At 40.1% G+C, this 18,106-nt stretch overlaps 2 protein-coding genes and 1 long non-coding RNA gene across 17 annotated transcripts in view; 2 read left to right on the forward strand and 1 right to left on the reverse strand.

Moving 5' to 3' along the window:
• VSIR (V-set immunoregulatory receptor) overlaps window positions 1-4,024 on the forward strand; it is a 41,337-nt gene extending 37,313 nt beyond the window's left edge. The window contains exon 7 of the mRNA XM_061635228.1: window positions 3,327-4,024. Within this exon, the coding sequence (XP_061491212.1) occupies window positions 3,327-3,364 (38 nt within the window). The 3' untranslated portion in view covers window positions 3,365-4,024. The remainder of the gene's footprint in view (window positions 1-3,326) is intronic.
• Window positions 1-18,106, reverse strand: part of CDH23 (cadherin related 23) — a 785,528-nt gene that overhangs the window by 99,474 nt on the left and 667,948 nt on the right. The gene's annotated exons all lie outside the window — the stretch shown is intronic.
• LOC133388834 (uncharacterized) lies at window positions 6,070-17,363 on the forward strand. Of its 2 annotated transcripts, none has more exons than XR_009763947.1 (3): window positions 6,070-8,986; window positions 13,927-13,981; window positions 15,331-17,363. It is a non-coding gene; the product is annotated as an uncharacterized LOC133388834 (long non-coding RNA). The 2 variants fall into 2 exon arrangements; XR_009763948.1 differs by having other exon boundaries at window positions 6,070-8,789.

The raw sequence follows: 18,106 nt of genomic DNA on the forward strand, positions 1-18,106 counted from the left end.
CTCCTTGATCTCTCAGTGGCTTTCGATACCATCGACCATGGTATCCTTCTGGGGAGACTGGCTGAGTTGGGAGTGGGAGGTACTGCATTCCAGTGGTTCTGCTCCTACTTGGCAGGTCACCTCCAGAAGGTGGTGCTTGGGGAACATTGCTTGGCACCCTGGACTCTCCAGTATGGGGTTCCGCAGGGGTCAGTTCTGTCCCCCAAGCTGTTCAACATTTACATTAAACCGTTGGGTGCGGTCATCCGGAGCTTTGGAGTGCGTTGCCATCAGTATGCTGATGACACACAGCTCTATTTCTCCTTTTCATCTTCTTCAGGTGAGGCTGTCAATGTGCTGAACCGGTGCCTGGCTGCGACAATGGACTGGATGAGGGCTAATAAACTGAGGCTCAATCCAGACAAGGCTGAGATGTTGCTAGTGGGTGGTTCTTCTGACCGGATGGTGGATGTCCAACCTGTCCTGGATGGGGTTGCACTCCCCCTGAAGGAGCAGGTTTGTAGCTTGGGGGTTCTCCTAGAATCATCTCTGTCACTTGAGGCTCAGGTAGCCTCAGTGGCACGGAGTGCCTTCTACCAACCGGTTGGTGGCCCAACTACATCCCTATCTGGACAGGGATAACCTGGCTTCAGTTGTCCATGCGCTGGTAACCTCTAACTTAGATTACTGCAATGCACTCTATGTGGGGCTGCCTTTGAAGACGGTTCGGAAACTGCAGCTTGTGCAAAATGCAGCAGCCAGATTGGTAACAGGAACCAAACGGTCTGAATATATAAAACCGATTCTGGCCCGCTTGCATTGGCTGCCTTTATGTTTCCAAGCTCGATTCAAGGTGCTGGTTTTGACCTCTAAAGCCTTACACGGCTTGGGACCACAATACCTGATGTAACATCTTTCCCAATACGAACCCACCCGTACACTACATTCAAGTTCAAAGGCCCTCCTCCGGGTGCCTCCTCCGAGGGAAGCTTGGAGAATGGCAACAAGGGAGAGGGCCTTCTCAGTGGTGGCCCCCAAATTATGGAATGATGTTTCTGACGAGGTGTGCCTGGGTCCAACACTGTTATCTTTTCGGCGCCAGGTCAAGACTTTCCTCTTCTCCCAGGCATTTTAGCATGTGTTCTATATTGTTTTAAATTTTTAAATTGTGTTTTAAATTGTTTTTAAAAGATGTATTTTAAATTGTATTTGTTTTTAGTTATTGTAAACCGCCCAGAGAGCTTTGGCTATGGGGCGGTATACAAGTTTAATAAATAAATAAATCAGGATAAAAAAGAACAGAGTTCCACAGCGGAAGGAGTTTATGCTTTTTATTGACTACACATTTCTATATGAGTATATATATGAGCTTACTTAGTCTGGTCTAACCAGTAAATGAATAAATCAGAACTGATCATACAACACAAATCCCAAGATTATTAAGTAATGCAATACATTCTTATACAATCTAGATAGTTTCACACATACATATATAAAAGAATGACAGTTTAAATCTTACCCATGGGAGCTCAATTAAAATGCAGAATAAAACTCAGCAATTAGGCAAACTGACAGCAGGATGACCAGTCCATTAGACTGGTAAATAACTGCATTTGTGATCTCTCTTTATAGTCTCCCATCTCTAGATCATCTGATCGAGAACTACATCATCTGCTATTCCCTCAATCTTTTCTCACGAATTCATTCCCACAGACTTGTCATAAACATTCTCATGGGACAGTCTTACAAACACCTTTCTGTTCTCATAGATTTCTGTTTCATAAACACAGATGTCCCCAAAGATTTATATCAATTCATAGATGAATTGGCCAGGTTACTGCTGGCTATTCAGAAAATCCTAAAAAGGTATTTCCTGTTCTGTTTACTGTTTATGTTCTAATTCACACTTGTTGATTTTAGAAACTACTATCTTGGCTGTACGTCCATACTTCCTGGAGGGGGAGAATGGGCACAGGAACACTTGTCTTTTTTAAAATACCTTTTCTCCAATTCTGAAGCGGGGCAAAACTTTTAACTTTATAAACCTATACGATGCATACATTATTTCAATGGGCCTACTACACATGGCCAGCCGCCAGTTATTGGAGTCAGGCTGACATCTTCTCTCAGAACCAAATACTCCACTCTCACCCCCACTCCCAGGAGAGTTTCTTCCCATCACCGGGTAACTATCCTCTGTGTGTGTGTGTGTGTGTGTGTGAGAAAGAGAGACATAGCAGTAAATATATATATGTACGTCAAGGGTGAATAATTTCCACTTTGAGAATGATTATAAATGGAATAACTTCCTGTTCAGAAGTTGCCCATTGCCATGCACTTTTGACTCCCTGTGCTTTCTTTGTCCCAGAATAAGGGTGTGGGGAGTGCTGTTGGCTGCAGCTCTACATGTTCTCACATGCCTTATGCTCAGAAATGTGGGGAAATCAAGGGTATGCAGCACCATTTGGCTCCCTAAGTGCTTCTTTTATCAGTTATTTTCACACGTGTAATGAATAGCCAGCAACTGGATCTCTGGTTAGGAACCAAATTATTATTATTATTATTATTATTGATTTTTTAATTGCATTAAGGACAAGAAAAAAAGGGGGAAATTAGACTAAACCTCTGTCAGCTCACATTAGCAGAGCATTTAAACATCTGTATATAACCATTTTAGTAGCTAGATTCAATCCCCCTGGTATTGGTAGGAAAGGAGGGCTCTGGGAATCTTGAGATGTTTCTTAACCGCTTGGGCCACATTCATACCAAACATTTATTCCACAATTATTACACTTTAAATAGTCATGGCTTCCCATAAAAAATAAAGGGAACTGTAGTTTGTGAAGGTGCTGAGAATTGTTATGAGACCTCTGTTCCCTTCACAGAGCTACAATTTCCAGAATTCCCTGGGAAGAGAGATTGGCAATCAGTCTCTCTTCCCAGGAAATTCTGGGAATTGTAGCTCTGTGAAGGGAACAGGGGTCCCCTAAGAACTCTCAGTATCCTTCACAAACTACACTTTCCAGGAAACCATGACTCTTTAAAATGAAATAATAGTGGAATAAATGTATGGTGTGAATGTGGCTGGTTCTGTGGATTCTGTATACAAAGACTGTTCTGTAGATGGCTCCAGCAAAAGGCTTTTACAGACTATGAATGTTAGCATATAGTGAGAAGCAACCTGCGTTCATTCATCAAGCAATTTTTTTTATTAGCTTCATGAGGAGTTAAGGAGTGAGCACAGTAAGTTTCCCAAGGAGTACCTAACCCACAGCTACACCTAAATAACTTTGCAGCCATAAATATACAGAAAAAACATATTAACAAATATTATTTATGTTTTTCAGAGCCTGTTCCTGATTCACCAAACTTGACAAATGTATAGTAAAGTTTCCCAAGAAGAATGTCTTTCACTGAATCTTTGACAACAAGGTTTTGTGTGTTGCATTAAACAAACAAAAACAGAGAGGCAGGAGGGGAAAGCAAGCATATTTCTAAGGGGAACAAACTTGGTGCTTGTCCTAACTTTTAAATTTACTCCTGTACTCCTTAAATATTTGAAGGCTGAAAATAAGTTCTGGAAGACATTGAGGTATTGAAACCTTCTGGAATTCTGCTGGGTTTTTTCTTTTACATCACAGAGTGGATGCTATTACAACATATTACGTTGTGTGTAGAAGACTGGAGAAGAGATTGAGAAAAAACTTTTAAATTCTAATTGGAGCAAGGTGCGATGAATTATGAAAATTACCACCGAAAGCCTTAAAAACTGAACAAGGATTTTAATAATTTTATCCCTGCAAGCCTTGTCCCTTGGAAATATGTCCCTTGGAAATATGATTTTTTAAAAAAAACAACTTCAAAAGTTTATTTCAGAAAAAGCATTTTAGGCAGGCTATGACTTTCTTTATACAGATTATATTGTATATATATTATTTTTAAGTGTACCATTTTGGCACAGCAACAGCATATTTTGCTTGTATCTTGGCTTCAAAAGATCACATACAACATGAAAAACTCAGTACTTTGCTGGAGTGTTAACCAACTTCTATGAATCAGTGTTTTAACTTCTCACGTATAGTGGTATATTCACACCTATAATTGTAAGTAGGGTGGTGCAGCAAAATAGTCAGTGAAGCATAAGTGTGCTAGAGTATCAAAAATTAGATGGAAGTCAAATCTCGTCTACTACTACAAAGCAATTCAGACCTATTTTAGAAATGTGCTAAGAAGTGGATTTTGGAACAGACTCAGGATCTGACAGTTGTGACTTTAAAAACTCATCTGAATATAGTATTTCAATCTAATCCAATTTCTATCAGAAATGCAGTGGTTATCTCTTAAAGATAGTGCACACGTGGATACTTTTAAAATGACTTAGCTCAGAAGCATGTTTTAACCAGCTCATGTTAATCTGGTTTCACCGTCCATTTAGCACATCCATAACACACAATGAAAATTGCAAGGTAAGGCAAGGCATCTTGGGCTTTTTGATTGATCACACCACATTCACTGGTAGATTGCATTAAGTCTTCCAGGTCACATGAGTTTGTAAAGAGGAACTAACACATGCACTTGCAAGATAGACCTCACATAAGAATTGAAATGCACAAAATGTGTATTTAGCGTATTTTTGTTTGAAATAGTCTATCGGTATGTTATAGTTATTTTAAAAAATTATATGAACAAAAATCATTGCAATCACTTAAAAATATTGCTAAACACCTCTGCGCCAGCATTGTTACTTCTTCCTGCATTCCATAAGTAAATTAAGCTGAAATGTGGGCAGTTAAGATGGCTTAAGAAAAAAAAAGGTATGAATTGCCTGCCACAGGCGAAAGAACACAAGGAGGGTTTCCCACCCAGACCTAGGCTAGTTGTGTAATAAAACATAATTCTTTCTTGTTTATTCCACCCTAAAACATGGGTGCCCCTAGAAAGAATGGGAAACATGTAGGTGGATGGCTAGTCCTCCTATTGTAACACCACTGGTGTTTCAACTCTGCAACATTCTTTCTTAAGACAACGTCAGGGATAGAAGCCATGATAGGCTCATGGGCTGGCCTAGGACCATTAAAAACACAGCTGCTGCACTGGGTGTGGTTTAACACGCATGCCATTTTAATATCCTAAGAAAAGTGAAATATACTACAACTGGAAGAAGGCATAATCATTTATTGGCAGAATCTATTACCTCGTCTTCTTAGAATTATGTCAGTGAAGCAGATGGGAGCCTTCAGGGTTATTTGCAACAACTCCCAGTAAAGTCAGACCATAATAAAAAGTATATTGAGTCACATTGGTTACTGTATCCACCACTTGGGTGGCTATAATAATTTGAAAAATGTTTCCTGGGTCACAGCCAGATCAGCTAAATAATTGTCTCAAGCCCCTAAAGTGTATAAAGGATTTTGTAAAAAATAGACTGATTGATCAAAGAGATCTTTGGAATGGTAAGATATGCATATGTTTCAACTAGTTTGGGAATATACATTATTAGTAGATCAAACAGTTAAATATGTCAGTGCAGAATATAAAACTGGTTATTTCAGAGATATGTTTCTTTGGAGTATGTGTAGATATGTTATTGACTTTGGATGAACACAGATGCAATTTACTATGTGGTGTGACATTTGGAAAAGCCATACTGTCCTCCCAAATGGTGAGGAGAATTTTACCATTCCTCGGCTTCCCCAGCCAAATGCAGAAGTATGATTAAAAGTGCTCCTTAGTAGCTGGTAGGATGATATAGATGATCAAGTAACCAAACTGTTGAATGTTCCCTGTGACAAGGTTTCATGCAGAAAATACTTATCAGTATTTACCCTTTTAAACATTACAGGACATACCTAGTAAAAATTGAGTGTACAAATTCTCCAACATTAAAAATGCATTTAAAACACCCCATGATTTAAACATAGATGAAAGAAAAAGAAAACAGACTTATTAGTGATGTTTGGAGAGGACCTCATTCTTTTAAAGTCATCCTGCTTGTGCCCTCTGGTAGGAAGAGTGTGTGTGTGTGTGTGAGAGTGAGAGAGAGAGAGAGAGGGAGGGAGGGAGGGTAGAGCAAGGCTGGGCTGGGGATTGCTTATCCTATGTTCACATACCAACTGCTCTGGTGGACTATCTGAATGTTTTTATATTTGTTTTAAAATGGATTGATGAGACAAAGTTTTATTGTGCCCATGTATCCCTTTTGCAGTGGAAAAATGGTCATGAGCAATATTCAGCAAGAACTCCAAGAGAATCCATAGACCAGAGACTTCCAACACTCTCAAGCTACACAGCTGATCATATGAACACATGAAACTACCTTATACTGAATCAGACCATTGGTCTTTCTAGCTCACTATTGGCAGTGAGTCTCATACAAGTCTTTTCCCATTACCTGCTACCTGATCTTTTTAACTGGTGATGCTGGGCATTGAAGCTGGGACTCTCTACATGTAAAAAATGTGTTCCTCCAATGCACTTTGGCACACTCATTGATACTGAGGGTTCTAATAAGATTAGGATGTTTCCATGAAACATTACGAAGACAGAGTAAATTGGAATTGGATATTTGGAAAATGACGGTATGAGTGTGAACCAAGGCTACAATATCAAACTGCAGCATACACAGAGGTAGTCCACACTTCATCCCAGTAGTGTCCCAAATTAAATTTTCACTGGATTTTTTTCCTTCAAGAATGCTGCATCAAGGAAATGCAAATTCTGTACCCAGTTAAGCAAATTAATCATATTTACAGATCGTTAAATAATGTGAACTGGCATGGCAACAGACAAATTACATCAAAAGCCATAGAAAGAGGGTAGGCACTGGAGGTTGGGAATATATTTTCAATGATGAGGTCATATGAAGGCTCCAGAGAAAATTCCTCATTGGAGATGGATAGAAAGCTGTACCAGAAAAAAAATGCTTTGATCAAATCTGTTAAAAATCGTGTCTTTGCTAAGCTTCCTAGGATTTAAAATTAGTATAGCATGATGCAAACCACTGTGCACCCAGTACTGCTGACTAAGGCCATTTCCTCACCTCAGTTCAACAAGGTTCTGGTAAGAAGTTAGCACATCTTAATGTTCAGCAGCTGTTCAGCACTACAACTTCACTCAGCAGTAAATAAACCACTAAATATGAAGGGCGAAAATGTGTAAAAAGTTGCCATACTTCCTTTATTTTGTTTCCTCTTTTAATGTTTTAAAACTGTGGCATTCCTGTTTTCACCACCACAGTTAGTCATGCTATGGCATCTTAATAACCAAAACAAACCAATTCCTATTCAATTATCCTCTTTTCTGATGTTATGAACAAAAAAATATGCTTCAAGGAGATGGGACAAGAGAACTTCCTCTAGCTTGGCAGATGACATCCCTCTAGGAAGTCTAATGTGAATAGGCTATTAATAAGAATAGGAAAACTGGTATAGATTCTTGGAATTTGGTACAGTGCAGAGACAACTCATAGGGTTCATAGAATCATAAAATTGTAAAGTTGGAAGGGGCCTATAAAGTTGAGTCCAACCCTCTGTTCAATGCAAGAATCCAGACAAAGCATACCCAACAGATAGCTGTCCTGCTGCCTCTTGAATGCCTCCAAGTGCTGGGAAAACCCACTACCTCTCTAGGTAATTGGTTCCATTGTCATACCGCTCTAACAGTTAGGAAGTTTTTCCTGATGTTCAGTTGAAATCTGGCTTCCTGTAACTTGAGCCTACATTCAGTGTCCTGCAATCTCGGACAATCAAGAAGAGATCCTGGCCCTCCTCTGTGTGGCAGCCTTTCAAGTACTTGAACAGTGTTATCATATCTCCCCTCAAGTCTTCTCTTCTCATGGCTAAATATGCCCAGTTCTTTCAGTCTCTCCTCATAGGGCTTTGTGTCTAGTCCCCTGATCACCCTTATTGCCCTCCTCTGAATCTGTTCTAGTTTGTCTGCATCCTTCTTAAAGTGTGTCCAGAACTGGACGCAGTACTCAAGATGAGGCCTCAAGAGGGGAACAAATACTTCATGCAATTTGGAAACTATAGTTCTGTTAATGCAGCCTAAAATAGCATTTGCCTTTTTTGGAGCCATATCACACTGTTGGCTCATAGTCAGCTTGTGATCAATATCAATTCCAAGATCCTTCTTGCATGTAGTATTGCTGAGCCAAGTATCCCCCATCTTATAAATGTGCATTTGATTTCTTTTTCCTAGATGTAGAACTTTGCACTTACCCCTGTTAAATTTCATTCTGTTGTTTTCAGCCCAATGCTCCTGCCTATCAAGATTCCTTTGAATTTTGTTTCTGTCTTCCAAGGTGTTAGCTATCCCTCTCAATTTTGTATGATCTTCAAATTTCTTTCTTTCCCATTGGTCAGTGATTTTTCTTTAGTTGTGTCTGGGCTAGGTTCTTTCCATGTGTCAGTAGGAACCTTTGGCAAATTGTAAGAATTGATGTCCTTAGGTATCGTGTCCAAGGTCTTTTGTTCGACTAAACTGTTGGTTTCATCCGCTATATTGTTGTTCCGATAAGGACTCAGAGTAGGTTCATCATCATAAGAATGGTATTGTGAACAGATTGTCCCGCTTTCGCAATTTCCTCTGCCAGACTAGGAGCATTTTCGGCTATGTATTTAAAATCTTCAGTGGGTATATAGGTAGTTGACCAGTCATTGTTTATATCAGTCGTATTAATGACGAAGGGTTTCGGCAGAGGCTCATTCTTATTAGGATCGTAGAACTGGGTGATCCGAGGCTGGCCCTTTAAATCTGGAGAGGAAGCAGAAGTTTGTTGTGGAGCTGGGGGCTCACAGCCATGAGTCAAGGTTTTGTTCTTTACCTTTTTTATTTTCTTTTCCATTTTCTTCTGTTTACAATTTGTCTTTTGAAGGGCTTTCCCCGCATTTCTCGTTTGGACCATAGTGTCTTACTCACTAATTGGGAGAGCCCACAGCTATACAGCTTCGTTAGCTATGAATAACATGCACTCCAAAGGGATAGATAAAGAGGTCAGATATAACAGGTCTGTTCTTTAATCTCTTATCTGTCTTATTAGTCTTGTTATTCCCTCATTACAGTTAGTTGTTGCTGATGTTATGAATGTTGTAAAGCAGAATTGGCAGCCGGCAGTTTAGGAAGAAAGGAAAAGGAAAGTGCCAGATACGGAGCTTCTGACTAAGCAGTCTTACCCGATCGCCATCTTGACTTTAAGGTCCTATGTAGAACAGAAAGCGACCATCTCCCCTTACAACTAAGTATTAGCTGTTCTAAACCTTCTACCACCCTACCTTCCATGCAGAGTCATTCTAAAATTTTGAAAAGAATCCAATGGTCAGAAAGATTGAGAGATAACTTAGCAACCCAATTAGGTAAAAAACCATACCAAACAATTCGCCAAGGGATATCAGAAGGCACCTTAGATCCATTATTAGCCTTCCAGAATATCCTCTCAATGCTTAGCCCCACCATGACCCAGAGCTTGGAAAAGTTACTTTTTTGAACTACAGCTCCCATCAGCCCCAGCCAGCATGGCCACTGGATTGGGCTGATGGGAGTTGTAGTTCAAAAAAGTAACTTTTCCAAGCTCTGCCATGACCCAAAAAACCTCGAACTCCAAAAGGCCATTCCGCCCCTCTACGTGGTTCGACTCTGAATGTAGAGTCGCGAAAAAGAAGCTTAGAACACAACTACGACTACTACATAAACATCCAAGCGACCAATCTTTAGCCTCAGCTTTCAAATCAAAGATGGCATATAGACATCTCTTGAGACAAAAGAAACAATATCCCAATGGCAGAAGCTAGCAAACGCGGTATCTTCAAAACAAGAGCGTTTATTTTGGAACTTGGTTAAATTGGGAATGGGCTCAACCAAAAATAAGAACCAACAACAAATCTCAACCTCAGCCTGGCATGTCCATTTCAGCAGTCTCTACCTCTCCGTATCACCTTTCCAACATGATCATATAACTTTGGATATCAAAAACCTCCCACCGTGGCCTCCGGTATCCCCCGATGAAATCAGATTACTAATACACTCACTGAAAAATGGAAAATCACCTGGGGAAGATTATCTTCCTCCTGAAATATACAAAAATTTTCCTGACTGGTGGGCACCAATTTTGGCACATTTGTTTTCGAAGATTAATGAACTAGGCATAATACCGGATGGATGGAGACGAAGCATAATTGTCCCAATTTATAAAAAAAGTGACCCCTCTGACCCATCTAATTACCGCCCCATTAGTTTACTAAATGTGGCATTAAAATTGTATAGTAAGTTTCTCTTGTCAAAACTAGAACAATGGGCAAATGTAAACAGTATTATACCAGCTGAACAAATTGGCTTTAAGAAAGGGTCCTCCCCGGTTGATCATGAACTAACTCTTCACTTCATAGCAAACCAGGCCATAACAGGCCCTACAAAACATCTATACGCGGCTTTTGTAGATTTGGCCGTAGCATTCGATTCAGTGGACAGAGGTAAACTTTGGTCCAAATTACATAATATGAACATAGACCATCGACTATTATTCTTAATAAGGGCCCTGTATAGAGACACTTCTGCCCAGGTTAGAGTGAATAATCACGGAGCCATGACAAGTCCGATATTAGTGACTAGGGGTGTAAAGCAGGGGTGCCCCCTTGCACCTCTATTATTTAACCTATTTTTACCCGACATAATATCTGATCTAACTGACCCTCAATATTTTCCCCCCTCAATTGGAAATAGGAAGATATCAACACTGTTCTATGCAGATGATATGGTTCTCCTTTCTCTAGTCCCAATAGGCCTGAAAAAGCTAATGAGACGACTTCATGATCTCTGTGAAACCGAGGGACTGAAAATAAACTACAAAAAAACAAAAGTCCTAGTATTTGGAAGAAGACATGCGAGCCACCGTTGGGCAATGTACAATCAACAATTAGAACAGTGTCGGATATTTAAGTACCTGGGAGTGGTTTTTTCAGATACCCTCTCTTGGAAGACCCAACTACAATTTATTAAACAATCAGCAGCAAAAACAGCGGGAGCCATTTTAAAATTCTACCGCTCAACAGGGGGTAACTTGGTCACCTCTGCCTTAAAAATTTTTGAGGCCAAAGTAATCCCTCAGGTCCTTTACGGAGCTCTGATATGGGGGTGGAACATGGAATCAATATCATCTTTAGAGACAATTCAAACAGACTTCCTCAGGCGTCTATTGACCTTACCCCCAGGAACCCCTTCTGCAATGCTTCGAGCGGAAACTGGTCTCCCTCCGCTGACTGCTCACATTCATTTAGCTCTTCTGAGATTCATGAGATCCATACCATATCTACAAAATAAGGAATTGTTATATCTATGCCTCACCCACCCTGCTTCTAAAAAAACATGGGACGCTATACTTGAAAATCTATTGCATAGATACCATTTAACTATTCACCAATTTAATACCATTGGTTCAGATAAGAATCTACGACAGGCAGTTATCCATCACTGTGAATATTTAGACCGATTATCCCTACTTAACTGTAGATCTGTCCCATGGTATTGGAGATTTAAACCTGATCACATTTGCTCTCCATATCTTACAATAGCCTTGCCAAGCAATTTTAGACATGCATTTACCTCAATTAGATTTTTCACTTTGCCTAATGCAGAACGAGAAGGGAGAATTGCTAATGTCCCTAAAGAACAAAGACATTGTATCTGCGGGTCTCAAAAGGTGGAGGACTTCCCACATATTCTACTAGATTGCCCAATCTATCATAACCTTAGAATGAATCTTATTTCCAAGTGGGTAGATCCCTCCGAAATGGCTTCGACCACTGACAAAATATTATTGTTAATGTCCGATCAGAATTTTGAAGTGACACATAAGGTAGCTCTATTTGTGTCCGCAGCCATGAAACTAAGAGCCAGATATCTTTTAGAATTTGATTCGATCTCGAAACCCAAATAGGTATTAAGGATGTAACGACCAGTATTTTAACTTGCCAAGGCCAATAATTAGTGCCTTTTAGAATTCAGACACACGAGGAACATCTCAATTCCATTTTAATAAACTGCATTTATTGTATTTTAACCATTTTTATATGTCTTAAAGTACATTCTGGTTTTTTGTTAAATGTATATCTTGCATTGGCCTGTGGCCCTGTAATAAAGATGAATTGAATGATCTTCAGATTTGATAAGCACTCCTGCACCTCCTCATCCAAGACATTAATAAAAATGTTGAAGAGCACTGGGCCCAGGACCAAACCCTGTGGTACCCCACTTGTTACCACCCCCCAGTTTGAGAAGGAACCATTGATAAGCACTCTTTGTGTATGATTCTGGAGCCAACTGTGGATCACCCTGATAGTTGTTCCATCCAGCCCACATTTAACTAGCTTGTTAATCAGAATATCATGGGGCACTTTGTCAAAAGCTTTGCAGGAGTTGAGATATATTATGTCCACAGTATTCCCACAGTCTACCAGGGAGGTTACCCAGTCAAAAAATGAGATAAGATTAGTCTGGCAGGATTTGTTCTTGATAAATTCATGTTGGCTTCTAGTAATCACTGCATTGTTTTCAAGGTGCTTACAGACTGACCGCTTTATAATCTGCTCCAGAATTTTCCCAGGGATAGATGTCAGGCTGACTAGTCTGTAGTTCCCCGGTTCCCCCTTTTTGAAGATAGGGACAACATCAGCCCTCCTCCAATCATCCAACACCTCACCCATCCTCCACAATTTCGCAAAGATAATAGACAGTGGTTCCGAGAGTTCTTCAGCCTGTTCCTTTTCAATACTCTGGAATGCAGTTCATCGGGCCTTGGAGATTTGAACTCGTTCCAAATGATTAGGTATTCTTTGACCATTTGTCTATCAATCTCAAGCTGCCATCCTGCCCTTCCAACTCCACACTTCCCAGGAGGGTCATAGAGCCTTTTTTGGGAGAAGATTGAGCCAAAGTAGGAATTGAGCACTTCTGCCTTTTGTCATCTGTCATTTTGCCATCCTCATTGATTAGCTGTACCACCATTTCTTTTCTCTGTCTTTTACTGTGGATGTACCTGAAGAAAGCTTTTTTGCTGCTTTTGGCATCTCTCGCTAACCTCAGCTCATTCTCAGCTTTAGTCTTCCTGACGCCATCCCTGCAATTCCATGCTACCCGTCTGTACTCATCCTTTGTGGTCTGGCCTTCCTTCCACTTCCTGTATGTGTCCTTTGTTGTTTTCAGGTCATCTCTAAGCTTTTTGTGAAGCTACATTGGCATCTTCTGCTGTCTTCCCCCTTTTTTCCTTGATGGAATTGCTTGCCATTGTGCCTTTAGAATTTCATCTTTTAGAAACTCTCACCCATCTTGGACTCCTTTTCTCATTAGGGTCGCTTGCCATAAAACCTTACTTACCATTGTTCTGAGGTTATTAAAATTGGCTTTCCTGAAGTCTACGGTATGCATATGGATACACTCAGCTTTTGCTTCCTTTAAAATCAAGAACTCAAGTATAGTGTGGTCACTTTCCCCCAGAGTTCCCGTAACTCCCACTTCATCCACCAAGTCATCTCTATTGGTTAGAATCCAGTCAAGGATACTGTAGCTGATCCTCTAGTTGCTTCCTCCATTTTCTGTAGGAGAAAGTTATCTCCAACATAAGTCAGGAATTTCCTGGAGGGGTTGTGTTTGGCAGAATTTGTCTCCCAACAGATGTAGGGGTAATTGAAGTCCGCCATCACTGCTACATCATGCCTCCTCAAAACATCGGCAATTTGCTTTGCAAAAGTTTCATCCTCATCTTCTCCTTGATTCGGTGGTCAGTACTAGACTCCAATTACCATGTTCCTTTTATTCCTTGCCCCATTAATTTTAATCCAGATACTCTCGGTGGAGCTACCAGGCTCACCCTCCTGTATTTCTGTGCAGGGATATATATTTTTAACATATAGAGCAACTCCACCTCACTTTGTATTCCTTCTGTTCTTTTTGAACAAGTTATATCCTTCAGTTGCTGTATTCCAGTCATGGAAGTCATCCCACCAACTTTCAGGTACCTATCAAGTCATATTAACTCTCCTGTATTAAGAATTCAAGTTTATGCTGTTTGTTTCCCATATGCTGGGCATTAGTATATAGAGATCGAAGACCATGTGATTTATGGCCTGGTTTCCTTCCTACATTTTTATGAAGACTATTACTGGGCCTCATTAGAGCCGTTCCCTCGGTTCCTCTTACTGTACACAAGCCTTTGTTAGTTGGAATCGCCAGGTTTAAATATCCCTCCCCCTTATGGAGTTGTATGTAAATATAGCCAAACCTCCTACTGAAGTGGAGTTTAGACAAGATGGGAATATCCAGGTGGACTTTGGAGACACTTAAAATAAACAAAATTATGTTTGGATATTTAGGGTTAAATAACAAAATATATTTTGTAATGGTAATGACCAGTAACATAACTAAATTTAAATAAAGGAGTGCTTGCCACCTTAAGTGTTTCTAGATAAAAAGTGTAGGTTGGAATAAACTTTTGAGGCAAGATCAGGTACAGGTATTAGCCTATCATTCTTGGGATCCTATTTGGTACTCTATTTTGGTCCCAGTACTTAGGAAGGACAGCAAGGAGAAACCCAAGAATGAAGGCCAATGATTAATTGAAATTGGCTCAAAAGGTATTATTCATTTGGATCTAATGCTTACATTCAAATGGCAGTCTATTAATCAATGAGGCAAATCCTCAATCAATCAATTCCACAAATTTATAGTCAATGAGTTAGGATATATTAGGTGATATCCAGACAGCTGGTTTCATGCTACAGTGCTGGATCATATGTGAGAGAAAATATCACTGCAAAAGTAGTGTATAGTTTTACTGCAACTGACACCCATTTTAATTGTATACTGTACATTGACACAGTTACGCTGCAGTCCTAAGCACAATTTCTAGGGAGTAGGACACAGTAAAACTGAACACAGTAAAGTTTACTTCCAAGTATACATGTTTTACGCTGTGGTTTCACACTGGACTAGTAGAGATCATAGGATTACATTAGTCTCTCTAGGGATCAAGCATACTGAATATGTAATCTCAACGTGGGGGCCCCCAACACCACTGTATAGATGCACCTCAGAAGGTACTAGTATCTATTCTAGTTTAAAAGACACATGAAAATCAGAAATCCATTAAGAAAAAGAAAAGTGGCTATGAGATGCCCCGAAATGGGGAGTGTTTAAAGTAAGAAGCTTTGCATTTTTTGTTTGCACGAAGTGTTCCTGAAAGCCCATGAGCTTGTAAACAAATAATGCAAACACACAGACTACTTCCCTGTTATTATTAAGCAAAGCATAATATTATTTATGTATTTATTTCTTATTTGATTTATATCCCACCCTTCCTCCCAGCAGGAGCCCAGAAATAATAGATTTCAGAGAACATCAACACCTGGACCACATTATTACTAGTCAGAACTGGAACACAACATGGATTTCATGGTATCAAAGATGTGCAAATATACTGTAAGAGGGGCATTTGTTTACATCACTAACTTCTATGCCTCCCATCAAAACATCCAGTGGAAATCAGCATGGAGAAAAAATAATGAATCCCAGAACAGTTGCACTAAGCCAAGGACATAGATGACTGGTGGACTGCATATCCTGCATGTCTGATTCGGGGGTGAGGGGGACACTTGTTGGATAGAGCAGCCACCCAGCTTGTGTTTCAATACAAGAGAAGAAATACAAGAGAAATGAGAGAGAAAGAGATTAAGACTTTGAGGAGGAGCCTGAAACCAAATGAAAACAAATTCTAATATGGAACAGAGCAGTTGTCCCATGTCAAGCTGAGAGGAATTATTGGTCACCAAGGAGGTCAACAGCCAAGGATTTCCCCAGCACAACTTGCTGAAACCAACCCTCCAAGACGGACAAAAACCACTTTAAAATTATGCTTCCAAGTTCAATCACAGTCAAGCGGTCCAAGAGGATACCACAGTCTATGGTATGAAAAACTGCAGAGAGGTCCAGCAGGATCAACAGAGGTGTGTTTCTCATCTCCAGTTCACAGTGTAGATTGTTCATCAAAGCAACCAAAGCTGATTCCATCCTATAACCAGGCCTGAAGCCAGACTGAAATGGATCTAGATCTTTTCAGTTACAAACATTTGATGCTGAAATGCTACTACACATGAAATGCCCAAGAATCAAATATTATAGTATTAGACACTGGCCAGAAATTATCTAATATGGTGGGGTTCAGTGAAGGTTTGGTTTTTTAAAAAAAACAGATCTCACCACTACTTCCTTTAGACATGGCAGAACCACATCTTTTAGAAAAATGTTAAAACAATTCAATTATCCACTGAACCAGCTCAGCAGTATGTTATAAGCCCAGGAAGGACAAGGGTCAAAAATACATGTGGTTGGTCTCACCTCTCAAATGACAGATTTCTTCCAATGTGTGAGGAAGATGCATCCCTTGAATACTGGGTGCCTGAGAATGGTTCCCAGGTAAATCAGATGCTGGGAGGAAGTCAGAGAACTCTTCAGGACATCAATAAGAAAGCTAGTCCTCAATGCAGTGATTTGCATACCCTGCCTCCACTTCCCTGCCCCATATTTCTTGATGAGATGGCCACTCTGCTATTCTTAATTAACCCTGAACACAAAGAGCTGAGTTTTACAAGTAGAATCAATTTACTAGATTTGGGACATTGCTCCCCTCCCATTTTTCTAACATGGTGGGGAAAACTACAATGAACCAGAGCATCCAAACCTGGACAGATAGGGTTTGCAGTATTACTTCTTTTCTTTCTGTGCTTTCTAAAATTTCTCCACTATATCTGTGATTACCACATCTAATCCACCTGAAAAACTGAAGCTGAAGCGATACTCTCCCCACAAGAATGGAAGGGCCTGGGAATTGATGGTCTGCTACGGCTGCTTACTCTCTTCAGTTGACCTTTTTTCAAGGGCTGGGGATGACTCTGATATCTGGCTGCCTACTTTTGATTTTAGTGAGAGAAAGTTCCCATGAAGAGCTGAGCAGGGAAGAATTGTTTTGGGACACTGTGCCCGCTTGCCTCCTGTGACCAATAATCTAGGATAGAACTGGCTGCTGCTGCCCTGCAGGGGAAGACCACATGTTAAGGATTCTGAAAATTGTTTCTATTACCCTCAAACTTTATGTCTTGGAGTAAAGCTATCTGATTCCGTGGGTTGTGCCTCTATTTCCCAGTCTGGACTCTCATGCAATCTAGGAGTGAATAGGGTTAAAAATAAAGAGATCTCCTAAGTGAAGCAGCTTCAGACTCAGAACTGCTTCCTCTTGATAGTGGGGAGAGGCACTGATTAGGTCTTGTCCTTACAGAAAGAATAAAAGGTTTTGCATAGCTCTCTGCCTCTGAGAGTAGATGAACTAGCTCATTAAAAGGAAGGATGACATAATATTGTTGGACTTGGACCAAATGTTGGAATAACAAATCAACATCTATTTGCTTCAGTTCCTTATATGTTAAAAGGATCATACACTTGAACCAGAGTGGAACTAGAATGTTTGCACTTAAAATAAAAAAGGTGGCAGAGGAGCATCTAAACTGAGTCTCCTCTCATGATACTAGACCTTGTGGCCATCCACTGAAGCTGAATGTTAGAAGGTTGAGGACAGACAAAAGGAAGTACACCTTCACAAAGAGCATGGTTAAACTATAGAATCTGCTCCCACAAGTTGTAGTTCTGTAATGGCCACCAACTTGGACTGCTTTAAAAGATAATTACCCAAATTCACAGGAGATAGCTACTTGTCATGATGGTCGTGTTCTACCTCCATTGCTGGAGGCGGAATGCATCTGAATACCAGTTGCTGGGAATCATAGGCAGGGAGAATGCTGTTTGTGGGCTTCCATTATTATCATTATGTCACTTTTAAAAAAAATGAACTCAAAGTGACTTACAAAAACAAGCATTCCAGAGATATTTTTAAAAAAGCAGATGTAAAAAAAAGGCATCTAGTTAGTCACTGTGAGAACAGGATCCTGGACTAGATAGGCCTTTGCAAGAATCTTGCAAAGCTAGCGTTTTGTAGGTAGGAATAGTGGAGGAAGGAAACTCAAATATACTGGTGTAAATCCATTCCAGTTGCTTTAAACAAGTTGTGCCCCTTCCCGCATCCTAACTCTTC

This window comes from Rhineura floridana, chromosome 7, assembly GCF_030035675.1.
Source record: "Rhineura floridana isolate rRhiFlo1 chromosome 7, rRhiFlo1.hap2, whole genome shotgun sequence".
NCBI classification, from domain to species: domain Eukaryota; kingdom Metazoa; phylum Chordata; class Lepidosauria; order Squamata; family Rhineuridae; genus Rhineura; species Rhineura floridana.